This window comes from Mytilus trossulus, chromosome 14, assembly GCF_036588685.1.
Source record: "Mytilus trossulus isolate FHL-02 chromosome 14, PNRI_Mtr1.1.1.hap1, whole genome shotgun sequence".
Classification (NCBI taxonomy): Eukaryota; Metazoa; Mollusca; class Bivalvia; order Mytilida; family Mytilidae; genus Mytilus; species Mytilus trossulus.
Genome location: NC_086386.1, coordinates 24,656,636 through 24,670,496, shown reverse-complemented (window position 1 = coordinate 24,670,496; position 13,861 = coordinate 24,656,636). Strand labels below are relative to the sequence as shown.

The following is a 13,861-nucleotide window of genomic DNA, read 5'->3' as shown; positions in this document are numbered from 1 at the left end:
AGATGTAACGATCTTTATCATTAATCTTATACCAAACAAAAAACAATTAAAATGCTAAGCACAGAATTGTATAAACTTTATATAAATGATGTTCTTAACCAAGTACAGGACAGTGCACTGGGATCCTATATTGGACACATTTGCTGTCCTATACCAATCTGTGCAGATGATGTCACTCTGGTAGTAAATGACCCTACCAATATGCAAACCCTTTTGTCAACTGTGGAGAATTACAGTCAACAGGAGAAGTATTCATTACAGCCTACAATTTGAAAATGTAAAATTATTAAAACTGTGAAACAAAAAATAGAGGATAATTTTAATTTCATATTAAATGATACACCCATTCAAAATGTTTAAACAGCTGTACATTTAGGAATTTCCCATAGTAGTAACCCGCGGCAAACCATTCAAATCCATGTCCAGGAAAACATCAACAAAGCAAGCAGATCATTGTACAGCTAGATGGGAACAGGCATGCATGACAAGAATGGTCTTAACCCCGTAGCATGCCTGCAATTATTCCAAGTTTACGTGTAACCAGTACTCATTTATGACCTAGTAATACTATTACCAAATTCTACTCAAATGGAACTAATTTAAGTATTCTATCGGAAAAGTATCAAATAAATTTTATCTATCTCTAATAACACAACAGACATGGCTGTATATATACTGTCGGTACCATTCCAGTAATCAGTAAAAATGCATAAACTAGCTTTAGGAACCTTTGCAAACATTTCAAGACATGTGAACTCTATAGAAAGACAAGTTGCAGAAGACAAATTCTTATCTCAACAGCTGTAAAGGACAGTTTCTTTTACACAAATTAGATCTTTGTTAATTAAATACAGCCTACCATCAATTTTTAACATTTTAGATGAACCACCCTCGACATTAAAATGGAAGAACCTTATCAGGAAAGCGATTGACACCTACTGGGTTGATCATGTGGTGACCATGTCTGTCTACTACAAGAGTATTTCGTATATTTCTACAGCAAATAATATCTTCACAATGCTCTGGCAAGTATCCAGACTTCTGCAAAAGACATCTAACGTCTCCCCATCAAACTACGACTCCTAACTGGTACATATATTCTTCAATGTAACAGGGCAGCTTTTTACCAGATTGACATCAACACAAGATGTCTTTTGTGTGAGGAATCTGAAACATATCATTTCATTCATTCATGTTCTGCTTTAGCTTCTGCTAGAAATCATCACTTGCTTGAACTTTCACACATTCTCAATAATAGCGAGCTCTGCGTTAAGTGTAGATCATTGGAAAGCTAGAGATTAGTATACAACTAATATTGGATGCGATTGCCTTGCTCTGTAATTGTCAATGTAATATGGATGTACTGACTTTCTTCATCTTGTAGAGTACATTAGTAGAAAACTTTGCTTTGTAATGCATATCTGACGTTATTAAATATTATTATCATTACCGACGAATAAAAAGAAAGGGTTACTTGCAACCACTCAGTCAAGGCGTGAATATTTAAAATCTAAATTGTTTTGTTTTAGATTTTGAAAAGTGTGAAAAATATTTGTGGGTGTTATATACACCACTATATTTATTCTACTCTGAGACCAGAGGTGTGCCTTTCAATGGCAGGATATTCATACAAGACAAGACAATGGCGGCAGGGACGTATATGTAGCTTACGTTGAGGCAACCGAGGTAGTTGCCTCAGTAAAAAAAAACAAATAAAAAATGTTCCTTCGCTGTATTTTCTTTTTAAATGATTATTGCAGCAAACTGGCTACTAAACAATACTATAACAAATTGTTATGTCTTGTTGGCGCGGTTATTGATTCATACCCTTTATTCAAGAATTATGGGAACATTTGAATTAATTTTCCCTCCTCTACTTGGAAACCCCTTTACGGTAGTTTTCTGTTATTCAAGTTTGTCAGAGTAAAAGGAAATATACAACAGATGTATTTTGCAAGCGAAAACAGTGAGTAGAATAGATGAGGATCGAGTCACTCGATCAAATCACTTTACCATTGAATTAGGTAAATTATTTAATTTTGTGTCAGAATAATTTCTAGTATATGAGGTTTTAAGAAAATAGGAAAATCGGCCCTGAAATTAATTTAAATTTAAAAGGATATGGAATTAAAATGGTGCTAAATTATAAAATGAAGGAAAATCAAATTATGGGCGACAATGATTAAAAAATAAATATTTGGTAATCCAATTCTAAGCATTCAAACCCTCATTTATAACCGTTGACATGTCCCCCTACGACTATGTTCGTTGACTCTGGTACCACACAAAACAAAATCAGCATCTATATAGCATAGTGCACAGCAAATAATTTATATGTTGTGGTTCTCAAGATTAACTTTTATTTTCGCTATTTTAAATTCATAGCACGTTTTTTCACAAGCAGGGAATTTAAAATAATCACTAATTCCAGAGAAATATGTCTGTTAATTAATACATAATGTCAGTTTATATATAAAACAAATCAACCAAATACTGTTCATTTATAATGAAGACTCCAGAATCAAATAAATGTTAGTTATTCGCCGGTTGTCATGTTCATCGTGAATGGAAAAAAGTCAGTATGTAGCATATGTTTTTCTCCTAGTTTATCCTTAAATTCGTTTGTTCAATCGAGCAGTCATTTTTTGGTGATTATCTAAAATTCGTTGATTCGTGACCTACGACCAAATAAATGATCATCCCAAAACTTATTACAAATAAACCTTGATATTTGCGTTTGTTATTTTGTTATTTCTGTATTGAACATTTTGTACAGGTTTCTTTTATCCACCGAGCAAGATCATGATTTCTTGTGATATGACGTTAACTCACGTCACAGTGAGGTACAGCCAACTATATTAAAGTTTACTACGGCTAGGAAATATATTGGAAGCCATTCGTCATTTGAGCTGGCTTTCAGCTGGGAACAGTATGTCAATATATATGTTCCTGCTTTCTGTAACTGCTAGCAAGTCAGGAAACTGACTTTTCATTGGTTGTCTAATGTGATACCTTCACGTATTTTGGTATTTTTTATAGCTTTGAGTATAGATAGGAAGACATGTAATTAACATTATTAAAATGAAATAATATTGAACAGCAACTATTTTTAACGATTTTTTCCTGTTCAAATTGTAAAAACCTCGATAGCTTCATTGGGGGCTGCGCCCCCTGATCCCCTGCCTCGGTATAAACAGAAGGCATGCTACGCCACTGGGCGGAAAGATGACGAGATCCAGATTCGACAATTTTAAAATATCTGTTCAGTAATGTCAGGAATCCAAACGGTATTTGGAAATCAATAAGATTTACTCCCAATTTAGGATTATATATGTATAAAAGGAGATATGGTATGATTCTCAAATATGGATCAAGTAATTGGTAACTGATTTTTTTTTCAAATGTCGAAGCTTTAGAGAAAGTCCTGCTTAGGTGTACTCCTATAGCCAGCAGTTCATTCAATTTAAAGTCACTTAAATCTAGAAGATAGATACAGGGTATGTGTGAAACATACAAATAGACACGCAACAAATGTATTTCTAAAACTGACAATTTATTCAAAATGAGTGAATCATAAACTAGAGGTCACCATTGTAGAAGTGATGTAAGATTTTTTCTTTCTCAAATCGAGTACAGTAAATTCAGAAATTATTGTGATGTTTTATCTATTGCAAACATTTCGACAGATCCGATTATGATCGCAATAATTCTAACTGGTATTTTGATTATTTTTTACTTTAAATTAAACAGAATTTTTCTCAGTATTGCAAAAGTTTAAATCACATTTTAGTCTAAAATGATAAAATGACAATAATACATGTATGCCATGCAATAATTTCTGAAGTTACTATATTGAACTCTTTGAACTCCCTTCCTGCCTCTAAGGTCATCAAGGCTACGTTGTACACGTTAAAAAAGAAATTGAAGTCCCTTATGTTTAGCTTAAGGGATAATCATCAAAGCAACAAACAGTAAAAGTAAGTAAGCAGCAAGTGCCCTTACAAATCTTTGAAAAAATTGAAAAGACAAAGAGCAAACTTAACTGGTCTTAAAATTAAGTGGATCAAAACATTCCTTTAATTAAATAATCAATATATTATATAACGTTGTTGTCTATTCACACCAAAAAATCAAGTCCCATTACTCTGAAAACAACAAAAAAATAAATTTTACCTGTCAGAAGAATTAGCTGTTAATATTCTCATACCTGCCAACTGTCACTATTTGGAGGCTCCCAAATTGAAATTATGTCATTAATTTTATCAAAACAATTAATTTTACAATAAACTGAGACTTACAAAAGTATGAAGAAGCCAAAAAACAAAATTACACTGTATTTGAAGGGTTTTTTAGAAGTATGGCAGCCATCTTGTACGCAAAACCCCCATGGTCATTTTGAAAACTTGGCAGGTAAATTTCAAAAAAAGAAAAAAAAATGATTTATCAATCTTTACATGTACCATTAGGCTTAAGGATGTATTCTTCTGACTTTTCAGTCTCATTCAGTCTCGTTGAAATCTCGTTCTTGAATTATTTCCAAAACATGTGATACAAGTGAAAAATATCAATGAATTTTAAAAATATTATAATCAAACATAACTCTGTGAAAAAATTGGGTATTTACAATGAATGGTTTTTAAGTAATCCAGTTTTCAAATTTTATGACCAATCAAGTCAATATTTTCAGCCAAAATTTTGAGAAAATGGGTTAGGGATACAAAAAATGATTTTACAAGATGTGCATCCCATATCATTTTGGTCTTTTCAAATTTCTTAGAGATGTGTTTTTTGAATCATTTATTACAAAAAAGTTGAAATAATATGCATTTTGTTCTTAAAAATTGAGAAAAAATACAAAATTGACAGCATTGTAAATTTTACATAAAAAAGCGTCAAAATATGATAAAACTTAACACCTACCTTTAGTTTTTTTAAGTAAAATTCATTCAGATTGGTTCACTTCATCTTTATAGAAAGTATGAAAAAAAAATTAATTGTGGAACTGTGATTTTTTTTCACGATAATAGCCTAAAAATATGTAAAAAGCGATGAAAAATGGGAAAATCATCAAAATTGGGCATTTTTAAAGGGCCGTAGCAAAAAAGAAGTTCTCCACCATATAATTTTTTGTTCACCAATTATTTTGTTATAGTCTTATAAATTCAAAAATAAGGTTAAGAACAAAAGTTTAATTCTAGAAATTTTTTGCTTCTCAGAGGTGTACATCCTTAATAAAATTGTGAATGGAAAAGAGGAATGTGTCAAAGAGACAATAACCTGACCATAGAGCAGAAAACAGATGAAGGACACCAAAAGGTCTCCAACGTTAACACAGCCAGAAAATACTGGACTGGGAGGGAGCTTCAGCTGGCTCCTATATAAAAATGTATACTAGTTCTGTGAAAATGGATGTCATACTAAACTCCAAAACATAGAAGGGATAAATGAACTGAAATTAAAAATCATACAAATCTAACAAAGGTATGACTGGGGTCAAAGTCAAATATGTGGCCGGATTAAACATGTCAAGTGAGATCTCAACCCTCCGGCTGTACCTCTTGCCAATGTGGAAAAACAAACACACAGCAATACTCTGCAGTCAGTTTAAAAGATGTCCAAGTCTGATGTCAGAATAGGTTACAAATCTGTTCCAGAAACTATTTCTAATTGTCAGATTTTTTTTTAAGGTTTACCACTTATGATATATATAAGTTGATATGGATAAGTTGATATTCATGATGTTATATTTGTTATTCTCGTGGGATTTTGTCTGATGCTTGGTCCGTTTCTGTGTGTGTTACATTTAAGTGTTGTTTCGTTGTCCTCCTCTTATATTTAATGCATTTCCCTCTGTTTTGTTTTGTTGCCCCGATTTTGTTTTTTGTCAATAGATATATGAGTTTGAACAGCGGTATACTACTGTTGCCTTTATGTAGTACTTATATTACTGTATAAAAGTGTGATGTGTTGTATTTGTTATGCTTAAAAATAATAAAAATTATAAACAAACCAGAGGCTATAAAGAGCCTGTGTTGCTCACCTTGGTCTATGTGAATATTCAACAAAGGACACATATGGATTCATGACAAAATTGTGTTTTGGTGATGGTGATGTGTTTGTAGATGTTACTTTACTGTACATTCTTGATGCGTACAATTATCCCTATCTATAATGATTGGCCCAGTATTTTCAGTGGAAAACGTTAGTAAAAATTTATAAATTTTATGAAAATTGTAAAAAAATACTATAAAGGGCAATTACTCCTTAGGGGGTCAATTAACCATTTTGGTCATGTTGACTTATGTTTAAGTCTTACTTTGCTGTAAAGTATTGCTGTTACAGTTTATCTCTATCTATAATAATATTCAAGATAATAACAAAAAACTAAATTTCCTTAAAATTACCAATTCAGGGGCAGCAACCAGTTGTCAAATTCATCTGACAATTTTAGAGCAGATAGATCTTGACCTGATAAACAATATCAACTCCTATCAATATGCTCTAAATGCTTTGGTTTTTGAGTTATAAGCCAAAAACTGCATTTTACCCCTATGTTCTATTTTAAGACATGGCGGCCATCTTGGTTAGTTGGCCGGGTCAACGGACACAACTTTTAAACTAGATACCTCAATGATGATTGTGGCCAAGTTTGGTAAAATTTGGCCCAGTAATTGCAGAGGAGAAGATTTTTGTGAAAGATAAGAAAGATTTACGAAAAATGGTTAAAAATTTACTACGAAGGGCAATAACTCCTAAAGGGGTCAACTGACCATTATGGTCTGGTTGACTTATTTGTAAATCTCACTTTGCTGAACATTTTTGCTGTTTACAGTTTATCTGTATCTATAATAATATTCAAGACAATAACAAAAAACAGCAAAAATTCCTTAAAATTACTAATTCAGGGGCCACAACCTAAAACCAGTTGTCAAATTCATCTGAAAATTTCAGGGGGGATAGATTTTGACCTGATAAACAATTTTACTCCGTCAGATTTGCTCTAAATGCTTTGGTTTTTGAGTTATTAGCCAAAAACTGCATTTTACCAAAATGTTCAATTTTTAGCCATGGTGGCCATCTTGGTTGGTTGGCCAGGTCACCGGAAACAATTTTTAAACTAGATACCCCAATGATGATTATGGCCAAGTTTGGTTTAATTTGGCCCATCAGTTTCAGAGGAGAAGATTTTTGTAAAAGTTAACGACGACGGACGACGACAGACGACGACGACAGACGACGACAGACGCTGGACGCCAAGTGAAGAGAAAAGCTCACTTGGCCCTTCGAGGCAGGTGAGCTAAAAAGATGATCACTTTAACATGTTTTCGGGAAATAACCTCCAAACACATGCAAAACCTTATTAGGACATAAATATAAATATAAGACAGTATAATCCTGTTGGTAGGCAGGAGATACAACTGTGAATTTAATTTAAGAACAGATTAAATTAACAGCAGTTTATATCACATCTTTATAACACACATTTTAACTGTCATGCTTTATTTTGATTTATAATATCAAAGAGCAAGACTAATTATATGAGTAAAATTATGCTTCCAAAATATATCATGCATATTTATTTATGGTAATACAAATAGCAAATACCAAAACATAAGTCATAAAGAATATGCATTACAAAGTGCAGAGTAAAATAAATAATGCAGGTTGTATAATTGATAACTAATATTAAACAATTGTGATAATGTAAATAATGCACATTATAAAAATTATAAGTTAACATTATAAAACTGTAATAATGTAAATAATGTAAATTATGAAAATTATAATTTAACATTACAAAACTGTGATAATGTAAATAATGCATATTAAATTTATAATTCAACATTACAAAACTGTGATAATGTAAATAGTGCATATTAAATTTATAATTTAACATTACAAAACTGTGATAATGTTAATAATGCATATTGTATAATTTATGATTTAACATTACAAAACTTTGATATCGTCTTAAATCATAAATAGCAAAATACTTACTAATGTATATTCAATCAAAAATAGAAGGCTCTATGGAGTAGAGACCCTTTCTTGCTCAACTAATACCCTAGTTGGTAATATTCAATGAGAACATTGATTTTAATCGGCTACATTAACAAAATTCTTGGCATCAAATTTCTTTACCTTGCCTAACCTGGATGGTTCCCACTTGTACATCCATTAAAGATTTCAAACAAATTAAGATTAAAATTATCTTATTTTAACAATTAAAAAAATACAAAATAAATTTCATAATGTAAATATATAAATATTCTGGAAAACAAAATAGGAATGTTATATCACAAAACAGTAACAAAAACATTTATTATGCTATGAGACTAGAACAACACACAACAGTATATCCTTTCCCATACTTTTTTCAAAATCCTCATTATAGAACTTTTTAAGCATAAATTAGATTATGATATCACCTGGAGTGATTCTTACATTTAAAATGGTCTCTAAGACAATAAAACTGATCAACAACATAAACAAGGACCAATATAAAAATATTAACCCTGTATACTCAAAATAATAAACATTATGCAATTAAACTTCAACATTTCAATAAACTTGCTTGGGGAGATGAAGAAATCTATTTCAGTATCTTACTTTGCAGAAAGAGAGATGGCAATCATAACACATCTTCTTTTCCATACTAACCACATCATGTTAACAGATAAACACAGGTTAGATGAAATCTGTCAGATAAACATGAACATCTTGCAATCATTTTATACAATTAAGATAGTTACCAATTGTATATGGTAACTGAAAAACAGACATAACCATAAAAATGATGTCAAGGTCAAATGAGCCCAGTTTGAAAGACTAAATTAGTGTTTACATTCTGAAATGAAGATTTTAAATCTCAATTTTACTAATTATATGAAAGTACACTATCTGATTGGTCTAGGGATATGTAAGCATTCTAGTTCCCGTGAAATATCTGGTAAATGACTTTTTGTTTTGTGACCATAGTAATCCAATGTTGAGGAAGAACTATTGATGTATGATGAAGCATATTGGATGCAATATCCAGATCTCTGGTTTATTCTTGTCAATAAAAATATCAGCTGTCTGGAAAATACAAATAATAAGTTATTAACTGTGTGCCAGGATTGCTTCCCTTAGTAAATGTGGTAGATACTTAGTCATTATATAAGTGGTTAGGTTAAGATCATACTTCTTAAGCTTAGTTGGTAAACACCCTGCCTTGTAACACAGAGGTCATGTGTTCGTCAGTATCAGCGGAGACAAAGATGATTTCGTAAGATGAATCATGCTCTCCAGTGACAACTGTCAATTCAGATTTTATTATGAGGTTTTTATTAATGCAAATAATGGAACTCTGAGAATATTAATAAAAAAAAATTGCACACTGATATCTGATATCTTGTATGCAGATTTTCCTAAATTCGCAATATTTTTATAAATTTTTAAATAATTTTGCAATTTTGTCTATTTTACAAAAAAATAGCAGCAACAAATCTACACAATTACTTCTGTATTTACAGTACTGTTAACTATTTTTGCATAGCTTTACAATTTTATGTTGTAGCTTATATTTATATTTGTATGATGGAACATTCATTTTGTTAAAACATGTCTCATTCAACACAAAATCCTTTTTAAAATAATTGAAAACTACCACTCTAATGTATGCCTTATAATATCACTGTATAAAGACAGACTATCCTAGACAGTCAGTTGTATTTCATCTTACATAGATTTGATTTGATTTTATATGTTATTAACACATCTTTTAAGCACTGCTTTTGGGCCATATCATGGCAGACATTTTTTATTGGTGGAGGTGGCCAGAGTGCCATAGGAAAACTGACAATTTTAATTTTTAAATCAAAATTCAACATGAGGGGTTTCCCATAAACTTTTAACATTTTTTATCTTGTGGAAACAGCATGCTATAGGTATGATAACAATCATGATATTTTATCCATAATATTTTTTTTATAAAATTTCAACTTTGCTACTTCAAAAATCTTTAAGACGAGTTGTTCATTTATTACGATAAATAACCAAGATTACTTGAAGATTATAAAAAAAAAATTTCTAAGAAATGTAAACTTTACATTTGTCATTTCTGGGCCTTTTATAGCCAACTATGCGGTATTATCTTTGCTCATTGTTAATTCTGTACAGTGACCAATATTTGTTAATATCTGTGTCATTTGGTCTCTTGTGGAGTGTTGTCTCATTGGCAATCATACCACATCTTCTATTTCATACTTAATTGATTTTTCAGAAGTAAGTACCTATGTTCTGGTGGTATAACATCTTGGGTAAACATAGAACCCCTGGTGCTCATCAGATTTGTTGAATTGGAACAATCTTCCTGTATTGCAGCATACTGCCTTCTGTCTCTGTTTTCAACTATTAATATCAATCCATCCCATGAAAGAGTATAGGTTCCAGTATTGCCCTTCAAAGTCTGAAAGCATTTAGCATGATAACATCAATAACTAGAGGCTCTAAAGAGCCTGTGTAGCTCACCTTGGTCTATGTGAATATTAAACAAAGGAAGCAGATTGAAAATTGACTATAAAGGGCAATAACTCCTAAAGGGGTCAACTGACCATTTAGATCATGTTGACTTATTTGTAAATCTTACTTTGCTGAACATTATTGCTGTTTACAGTTTACCTCTATCTATAATGATATTCAAGATAATAACCAATAAAGGGCTGCGCTTTAAATGAATTTATATGATCAACTAGAAATAGTGTGAGCCCTGTAAAATACCCCCCCCCCCCAAATAATAAATAAAAATGCACAAAAAAATTGGCACCATTAAGGTCAATAGATATAAACAATTTATCAAAGTTGCATAAATTTTGTGAAAGTGTTAGTTATTGTCCCAAAATTGGAAAATCCCCCCTTTTTAAGCCTAAAAATTCATAACACGGAAATGTAAAATCTGAAATTTATAAAAATTGAAAGGGAGCTTACATCAATAGATATAAACAATTCACTAAATTTTCATGGACATTGGTGAAAGCCTTTTTGAGTTATTGTCCAAAGTGTTAAAAATCCCCCCTTTTTTATGAATAAAGCCCCATAAATCCAAAACTTAAAATCTGAAATTTATAAAAATTGAAAGGGAGCTTACATCAATAGATATAAACAATTCACCAAAGATTCATGGACAGTGGTGTAAGCCTTTTTGAGTTATTGTTCTAAGTGTTGAAAATACCCCCTTTTTATGAATAAAGCCCCATAAATCCAAAACTTAAAATCTGAAATTAAAAAAAAAACGAAAAGGGAGCTTACGTCAATAGATATAAACAATTCACTTAAGTTTCATGGAAATTGGTGAAAGTGTTTTTGAGTTATTGTCCGAAGTGTGGACGACGGACGGACGGACAGACAGACAGACGGACCGACAACAGTCTTCCATAATACGCCCTGTCTAAAAGACGACGGGCGTATGAAAACAGAAAATTTTTCTTACAATTACCAATTCAGGGGCAGCAATCCAACATCAGGTTGTCTCATTCATCTTAAAATTTCAGGGCAGATAGATCTCGACCTGATAAACAATTTTACCACATGTCAGATTGCTTTAAATACTTTAGTTTTTGAGTTATAAGCCAAAAACTGCATTTTACCAATATGTTCTATTTTTAGCTGTGGTGGCCATCTTGATAAGATGGCCCTGTCACCGGACACATTTTTAAAACTAAATACTCCAATTGATGATTGTGGCCAAGTTTGGATTAATTTGGTCAGTAGGGTCAGAGGAGAAGATTTTTTGTAAAAGATAACTCAGATTTACGAAAAATGGTTAAGGTTGCTTAAAACAGTTTCGTATAAAAAAAAACTAGGGGTTATTCCCCCAACTAAAAATAACCATGGAGGGAAACCCCTGTTTATTTACTCAATTGGTGCAAAAGTATCATGTTTTTGTGTTTAATTGTAACCACATGCTCCGCAGGGCATAGCTTTATACAACCGCAGAGGTTGAACCCTGAACGGTTGGGGCAAGTATGGACACAACATTCAAGCTGGATTCAGCTCTAAATTTGGATTGTGATTAAATAGTTGACACAGCATAGGTTTCTGACACAGAATGAATGTGTTCTAATGAAATTTTTGTTTTCTCTTAGAGCAATTCACTATGCTGTTGAATATTAATCCTCTCAAAAAAATGTTTGAAGAAATTTTCTTTTTTATTTATTTAATTTCAAATGAAAATAAAATTGAACCCAATTTTTTATTCACATCCCCCTTTCCCTTATTCCAAAATAATCTCAATTACAATATTCTAACGGAGTTTGCAACAATAACTACTCATTTAAATACATCATAAAATATTAAGATGTAAAAAAACTGTGTTATCACTGAATGGTAAAGATTATTTAAATTTATCAGTTGGTTGTATATAACAAAGATTTAAGTTGATTCTGGACAAAGAAAGATAACTCCAATTAAAAAAAATTCTTGCTATTGCACAATATTGTGCAATAAGATATTTCTTGCCATTGCACAATACTGTGCAATTGAAAAGACTTGCTATTACACAATACTTAATATAATAATTTTAGATCCTGATTTGGACCAACTTGAAAACTGGGCCCATAATCAAAAATCTAAATACATGTTTAGATTCAGTATATCAAAGAGGCCCAAGAATTCAATTTTTGTTAAAATCAAACTTAGTTTAATTTTGGACCCTTTGGACTTTAATGTAGACCAATTTGAAAACATGACGAAAAATGAAGAATCTACATACACAGTTAGATTTGGCATATCAAAGAATCCCATTTATTCAATTTTTGATGAAATCAAACAAAGTTTAATTTTGGACCCCGATTTGGACCAACTTGAAAACTGGGCCAATAATCAAGAATCTAAGTACATTTTTAGATTCAACATATCAAAGAACCCAACCGATTAATTTTTTGTCAAAATCAAACTAAGTTTAATTTTGGACCCTTTGGACCTTAATGTAGACCAATTTGAAAACGGGACCAAAAGTTAAGAATCTACATACACAGTTAGATCTGGCATATCAAAGAACCCCAATTATTCAATTTTGATGAAATCAAACAAAGTTTAATTTTGGACCCTTTGGGCCCCTTTTTCCTAAACTGTTGGGACCTAAACTCCCAAAATCAAAACCTTCCTTTTATGGTCATAAACCTTGTGTTTAAATTTCATAGATTTCTATTTACTTATACTAACGTTATGGTGCGAAAACCAAGAAAAATGCTTATTTGGGTCCCTTTTGGCCCCTCATTCCTAAACTGTTGGGACCTTAACTCCCAAAATCAATACCAACCTTCCTTTTGTGGTCATAAACATTGTGTTTAAATTTCATTGATTTCTATTTATTTAAACTAAAGTTATTGTGCAAAAACCAAGAATAATGCTTATTTGGGCCCTTTATTGGCCCCTAATTCCTAAACTGTTAAAACCAAAACTCCCAAAATCAATCCCAACCTTTCTTTTGTGGTCATAAACCTTGTGTCAAAATTTCATAGATTTCTATTAACTTAAACTAAAGTTATAGTGCGAAATATAAGAAAATGCTTATTTGGGCCTTTTTTGGCCCCTAATTCCTAAAATGTTGGGACGAAAACTCCCAAAATCAATACCAACCTTCCTTTTATGGTCATAAACCTTGTGTTAAAATTTCATAGATTTCTATTCACTTTTACTAAAGTTAGAGTGCGAAAACTAATAGTATTCGGACGACGACAACGACGACGACGACGCCAACGTGATAGCAATATACGACGAAAATTTTTTCAAAATTTGCGGTCGTATAAAAATTAGTTAATTTTACCTTTCAATTAAAACAGGTTGAATGATTGAAATAATTTTAAAATTATATTAACTT

The 13,861-nt window shown here is 31.6% G+C and overlaps 1 protein-coding gene across 2 annotated transcripts in view; it reads right to left on the bottom strand.

Moving 5' to 3' along the window:
• Positions 1–7,478: 7,478 nt before the first annotated feature.
• Positions 7,479–13,861, bottom strand: part of LOC134695659 (calpain-15-like) — a 56,971-nt gene continuing 50,588 nt past the window's right edge. Inside the window, exons 12-13 of one of the 2 annotated variants that reach the window (XM_063556995.1) lie at positions 10,275–10,450; positions 7,520–9,078 (exon numbers count right to left, since the gene is read on the bottom strand). In XM_063556995.1, coding sequence (XP_063413065.1) covers positions 8,898–9,078; positions 10,275–10,450 — 357 coding nt within the window. In that variant the 3' untranslated portion in view covers positions 7,520–8,897. Of the gene's footprint in view, positions 9,079–10,274; positions 10,451–13,861 lie in introns of both variants that reach the window. The other variant, XM_063556994.1, reaches the window with a different exon arrangement.